The following is a 6793-nucleotide window of genomic DNA, read 5'->3' as shown; positions in this document are numbered from 1 at the left end:
TTAGAGCTATATCCCTACCTGAAAGTGGAAACATTTAAATTTACTTATTGTGGTGTTTGGAGACAGGGCTCTTGTACCCCAGGTTAGCCTCCAGCTTTCTGTGTAGCTAAGGATGACCTTGAACTCATTGTGGGACCCACCTCCTGAGTGCTAGTGTTATGGGTGAGAACCACAACTTGTTTTGAAAAAAATTTTTAATCATTAAACTCAAACATGTATATTTATTTTTTTAAAAAGGTTTCTCCTAATAAAACTCTTATGATAATTTCAGGAATGTGTTGTATATAGTCTGGGCAAGGGACCGATTTCTAAAGATGCTTGATAAGAAATATCTTACCAAAGTCACCAGCACATATTCAACGTTATCTGTGAGGCACACTAAAAGAGTTCATCAATTTGTGTTAGGGTCATGCTTAAAGTATTCCTCTGGAACGTTCTCTCGTGTGTGTAGCTGTGATCTCTTATCACAAAGGTCCAGGGGATCTTTTTGCATCTCTGCTTTTCGTGTGATAATGCATCGTTAAGGGCAAGCATATTGTTTCCGTTCTGAGATTAGACTGATTATCAATCGTCTACAACTTTTTTTTTTTTTTTTTTTTTTTTTTTTTTTTTTTGGAGACAGGGTTTCTCTGCGTAGTTCTGCCTGTCCTGAAACTCACTCCAGACCAAGCTGGACTCAAATTCAGAGATCTACCTGCCTCTGCCTCCCCAATGCTGGGCCAATGCGCCCCGCTTATTCGTTTGCTTGCTTTTTTTTTTTTAGCTTCAGGGCGATTATTCATGGTACGCATGCGCACTCCCGGCGCGGCAGCCCCGCCCCCCAAGCCTAGCCATTGACTGGCTCCGGCCGGCGCGCTCTTGATTGGTTACCGCTCGCCAAGCCCCCGCGGTCCGTCGGAGTTGGCGGGAAAGTGGCGGCGGGGGCGCGGCATGGCGGCTGCGGCGTCCGAGTCGCTGCCCTCAGGTGGCCCCGGGGCCGTGCGGCTGCCGCGGTCGCCGCCACTCAAGGTGCTAGCGGGGCAGCTGCGGCGCCACGCGGAGGGCGGCCCGGGCGCCTGGCGGCTGTCGCGGGCGGCGGTGGGCCGCGCGCCGCTGGAGCTGGCGGCCGTGTGGATGCAGGGCACCGTGCTGGCGGCGGAGGGCGGCCAGGCGCGGCTGCGCGACCCGAGCGGGGCCTTCTCGGTGCGCGGCCTGGAGCGCGTGCCACGCGGCCGGCCCTGCCTGCTGCCAGGTAAGGCGGGCTGGACCGGCTCTGCAGGGGGCGGCCCCTCCCTGGGGCGGGGCGGCCCCACCTCCCGGCATTCGCCCTCCCTGTCTCAAGCTCTGTCAGGTGACCCCAAACCTACTGTGGAGGACCACGCCACCTGTCACCGCGTTTATAGATGTAGGTTCCAGCCGGGCCGAGGGGTACACACCTTTCATTCCTGTACTAGGAGGCTGAGGCAGGACGATGGCCAAGTTCAGAGCAAGCTCTGAGCTACAGAGTGAGAGTTTAAGGCCAACTTAGGCAAGCTAGTGAGAGCCTGTCTCAGAACAAAAATTAAAGAGGGCCTGGGGTGGACTCGGTGGTAGAGCACTTCCCAGCCTTGATGAGGCCTTGGGTTCTACCCAGAGGCAAGAATAGTAAACAAATAAACGAATAAAAATCGGCTTCCGAGGCTCTCCCAACCGTCCTAGTCCTGAGCTTTAGGCTTCTCTGTCACAAGCTCTCTCCCCATAGATGTTTTTCATTTTCCCCGTATGTTTTGCGGAATAGTGTCTCGGGAAATGTCAGCGTGTCCTTTTCTGTTTATTTTGAAGAAGGGTCACCAGACGGCTGAGGATGATCTTGAACTCCTGAACATCCTGCTTCCGTCTCCTGAATGCTGGGATCACAGGCATATGCCACCACACACGCACGGTTCACATGGTGCTGGGGCTCAAACTCAGGGGAAACCCGGAGGAGTTGGGGACACTTTTCTGTGCCTCTCCTACTGAGTTCTGAATAGCTGTGATTCACAGTTCATAAGCAGCTGTTGCTCGTACTTGAGGGATCATCAGCTCGGTTGCCTAGGGGGTTGCTGAAGCCCATCCCTTCCGGTTTTCTGAGTCTCACAGTTTCTAGTACACCCAAGGAGATGCTGATATTGCTGGGTTTGAGGCTACCCTCTGAGGCTACCTCAGTGCTTGGATTGTGGTCCTGACAGCTTGTCTGGTCTTATGCCTGACACCTGGGTGTCCTGAGAATAGGCACCTGGAGTCCCGTCTCATTGGCAAGGATATCAAATGAAAACATGATGGGGCCTCGTGTGAGGTGCGAGGCTGCACCTGTGACCCAGATTGACAAGGCCTGCCTGTACTTGACTGGAGCATCAACACAGGCTCAGGAGGCTTCTAAAGGAAGCCTACCGATTCAGCAGGCCTGCCTTTCCGCGGCTTCCTTCTCTGTGAAACCAGGCCAAACTCTCTAAGAACACTTCCTGTGCAGTCTTGGATTCTGCCTAGAGACAGCTTCGATTAGGGGTCTGACCTGGGTTGCTTTTGATTAAGACTTAGATTATCTTTCTACTCTCTCTCTCCCTCTCTGCCCCTCTTTTCCCAGTCTCACTTTAATTTAGAACTAGCAAACTCAAATGCAGTTACACACACACACAGAGTGTGCATATGTGTATATGCTGGGGATCAGATCCAGTGCCTTACCACTGACCTCCATCTCTAGACCCTGCTTTTACATTTTAGAACTTTTTTCCTAAGATGGGTTTCTCTGTGTAGTTCTGGCTGTCCTGCAGCTCTATGTAGAACCAAACTGGCCTTGAACTCAGACTTTTGCCTGCCTCTGCCTCCTGAGTGCTAGGATTAAAGTCACGCACCGCCATGCCTGGCTCTTTAAGACTATTTTTGTTACATCTTATTTATTTTGAGTGATGGTATATATGTGTGTGTGCGTGTGGTGTGTGTGTGTGTGTGTGTGTGTGTGTGTGTGTGTGTGTCCGTGATAATACTTATGTAGAGACCAGAGGACAACTTGTGTCCTTCTACCATGTGGATCCTGGAGATTGAGCTCAGGCTGTCAGGCTTGGCAGCAGGCCCCTTTAACTATGTAGCCATCTTATTGGCCTAAGTTTTACTTTCATTTTGTTTTGAGACAGTTTCATTCTGTAGCCTTGGGTGACCTGAAGCTCACTAGGTAGATCAGGCTGGCTTTGAACTCACAGGGATCTGCCCACCCGCTTGCACCTCCAGAGCACTATACCTGGCCTATGTTTTACATTTTGACATGCCAAAAAAAAAAAAAAAAAAAAAAAAAAAAAAATCATGATATGTGAAAAGTACTTGCAGTTCAAAATCAGCATCTGCAAAGTGAAGTTTTATTCAAGTGAAGGGCACTTGTAATTTGCAAAAGGTTAGGGTCACCGCCTCACTATAATGACATACTCCAGTCGTTGTGCAGTTTATGATCCACTAAAGTCTCACTTATGTAGTCTTCTCCTTCACAGGAAAAGTTGACTGCCCTTGGCCTTAGCTTTGTCTTTGTTCAAATTCCATAGTGTTTGCTCGCTGTCCCATCCCAGGCAATGTCCCCAGAAGGCAGCCTTGGACAGTGCCTCAAGCCTGCTGCCAACTGTGGGATGAGCCTGGCACCTAGCCCATGTCCCTGTGTCAGACTGGACCTGATGGTCTCACCCTGCAGCCTGTATGCCCAGGGGCAGGGCCCATGCTGTTCCCTCTTGCTCATGAATCCTGTCAGCAGGAGCCAGGGAAGTAAACAAGACCACTAACGCACAAGATACCACTGAAGATGTGAGCCCAGGGTGTGTGCACAGGGCGATGGCAGCTCTTCCTTTTATTTGGGTGGTGCTTGTGGTACCTGCCTCGGTGTTTGTGGAGTAGAAAAGTCTTAACACAAGAGCATGTGGCGTGTTAGTTTCTGCTGGGTGCTGCCACTGCTAGCCTCAGACACCTGGACCTCCAGCTGCAGAGAATAAAGAGACTTTTGTCCATCTGGCTGGTGGGTTCGTCTGTATTTATTTGGGGGCAGTAGATACAGAATTAGGCACAGAAGATGGGAGCATGTTGACAGTTCAAGGGGGCCAGGGAAGGCTTCCTGGAGGAGACAGCCCTGAAGGCTGTATCATCGTTATCTGTAAGGATACTGTAGTTATCTGTAAGAACCTCTTGGGTTGCTGGGACTCAGGTTGTTCCTTGTCAGGAATGGAGCATCCTGTGTCTGTGTACGGGGCTAGGTTGTCCTGCTCCTTTGAACAGCGTGTACAAAGGCACGCTGTTCAAAGGAGCAGGATGGGAGTGTGCACCGTGGAGCATGCATGAAAGGCTGCATTTGGTAATGACCTGCCCACACTAAATAATCTTGATGCCTGCTGCCTTGCTGCTGCCCTGCCCATGCCCTGCCTTTAAGGCATGCAGCAGTTTTTCTCTGGGTTCTGAAGATACAGGTGAAGTTGGGAACTCTGCCCTCTAGCTTTCATTCGGTACAGGGGGTCAGTGTTGCTTACACTGCACCGTGATGGGGGTGGAGTGGGGGGATATCAGTGTTGCTTACACTGCCCCGTGATGGGGAGGCTCTAGGCAGGAGCAGCTGGGAGGAGAAAGGCCAGAGCCTTTGCAGTAACACAGACAGGAGAGGGTGAAGGCTTGATTGGGGGGCAGGATCCTGTGGCAAAGGAGAAGTGGAGGACCTCGAGGGCAGCTGCCTGGAGAGAGATACGGTGGAAGGGCTCAGAGCTGGTCCCAATGCTTTGTGTAGTGTCTTCTGCCTCCAAGCTCCACAGAGCAAGTCTGCTAGCCTCACCTGGTCTTCAGCCATGTCATTCTAAGAGTTTTGTCTTCAGCACCATTGGCGCCATGAACAGAGGACAGCCAGTATGGGACCTGGAGTTAGATTCAGAGATCCCTGTGTGGACCCTGGCTTCTTTCAGTCGAAGTTCTGGGCTTGTGTGCAAGCTCATTCCTGCTGGTGGAAGCTGGGCTTGCAGGGGGCTGGCTGCATGCCTTTCCTGCCATGACAGGGACTTTTTACACAATTGCATTTTGTGTGGTTTATGACTAGCCAAGTTGCGCTTTCAAGGAGAGGCACTTCCCCTAGGGAGTGGGAAGTTGTGGTTAATAATATGTCACATCATCCTAATGGCAGCGCTCTTCTGTTGATTTCCTTGTGTGTGTGCCCAATGTGGCTTGGGATAAAGATGGAGGTAGCAGGGATTGGAACAAGAGTGCAGTGTGTTGTGGGTACTGAGAAGAGGGCTGTGCTGATGGCGGGACTAACTTTTTTTTTTTTGGCAGTGGGAAGGGAAAATTGGATTTACATTTCGGCTGTCAGGAAGTGGCTTTGCAGGAGCACCCAACTTGTGAACAGAGACCAGTCACTCACTCTGGCATTGAGCAATGAACAGGCCTGAGAGCAAAGCCTGGGTTTTTCTGTCCTGCCTGGGGCGGTGTGCCTAATTATAACTCATCAGGATCCAGAGCTGCTTGCATTCCAGGGGCATGACTGCTGAGTGAGCCTGCCTATTGTGTTGAGCATATGAAAAGCAGCTGCCAATAAGATGCAGATGGTGTCCTCCAGGTTAAACTGTGATCTCACTGTTTGTATATGGAACTGTTTGTTTTGCTCCCTGGCTGCCTTTGTTTTGGTGTCTACTGTCCGGATTGTGTTAACGTGCATGCATGTTCTTGTGTGGGGGTGTGCCCACACATGCCTGTGTATGTGGAGGCCAGAGGTCACATCAAGTGTCTTCCTTGATAGCTCTTCACCCTATTTTTTGAGACAGGGTCTTTCATGGAACCAGGAGCTCACTGCTTGGGCTAGGGTGCTTGGGCATAGAGCCCCAAGGATCTTCCGGTCTCTGTTTCCTTAACCCTGATCACATCTGCATACCGCCCTACCATGCTTTTCGCATGGCTGCTGGGAATCTAAACTTAGATCCTCAAGTTCGCACGGCAAGCCCTTTGCCAACTAGGCCATCCTCTCAGCTGCTCCTCCTCCTCCTCCTGTTTTTCAGGGCTAAAAAACAGACCTAGGACCTAGTGCACACTAGGCTTGAACTTTGCCTCTGAGCTTCACCCGCCTCCTACTCCTCCACCCTCTTTCTCTGACCAGAGCCCTGAGGTCTCCCCACTTGCCTTGTTAGTGTGGACATCACCACATCCTTTTCTTCTCTTCCCAGGAAAGTACGTGATGGTGATGGGGGTGGTTCAGGCCTGTAGCCCTGAGCCCTGCCTACAGGCCGTGAAGATGACGGATCTTTCTGACAACCCCATCCACGAGAGGATGTGGGAACTGGAGGTGGAAGACTTTCACAGGAACATCCCCTAGAGCTGGGACCCTCTAAGATCAGCCTTCCCACCGAAGGAATTCACCCCGGGTGGGTCTCAGGGACATCACCAAAGTTTCCTGAAGAGATTTGCCTTGGATGAGCCAGACGTCTGGACCCTCGGAGCTGGAGCTTCAGTCGACTCAGGAACTCCTCTGCTCAGTGCTTTGCCTACTGATGAGAAGCAGATGCTCTGTCTGGTCGTTCCCCGCCCACCCCCACCCCCTACCCCTCAACCCCCATCCCCTCACTCCCCTCACTCCCCTCACTCCCCCATCCCCCCACCGCCACCCACTCCCAAGCCCCCTGGTCATTTAGGTGTGCTCATTTCTCTCTCTAAAACACGTGGGACTCTCATGTTGTCGTTACCTGATTTGTGAGTGGTAACACTTCCTCCTTAACTGTCCCCCTGATTTAAGATGCAAAGTCTGGATTTCAGGTTTTGCCAGTGGGATGGAAGTGCAGTTCTGGGCATGAAGACA

At 51.5% G+C, this 6793-nt stretch overlaps 1 protein-coding gene across 1 annotated transcript; it reads left to right on the top strand.

Moving 5' to 3' along the window:
* Positions 1-898: 898 nt before the first annotated feature.
* On the top strand, positions 899-6525 carry Rmi2 (RecQ mediated genome instability 2). Its single transcript, XM_051167900.1, has 2 exons — positions 899-1231; positions 6165-6525. Exons 1-2 carry the CDS (start codon positions 931-933, stop codon positions 6311-6313), a joined length of 450 nt encoding a protein of 149 aa, XP_051023857.1. The 5' UTR covers positions 899-930; the 3' UTR covers positions 6314-6525.
* The last annotated feature ends 268 nt before the right edge of the window (positions 6526-6793 follow it).

The sequence above is a fragment of the Acomys russatus genome, chromosome 25 (assembly GCF_903995435.1).
Source record: "Acomys russatus chromosome 25, mAcoRus1.1, whole genome shotgun sequence".
Classification (NCBI taxonomy): domain Eukaryota; kingdom Metazoa; phylum Chordata; class Mammalia; order Rodentia; family Muridae; genus Acomys; species Acomys russatus.
This window is presented reverse-complemented; position numbering and strand designations above follow the sequence as displayed.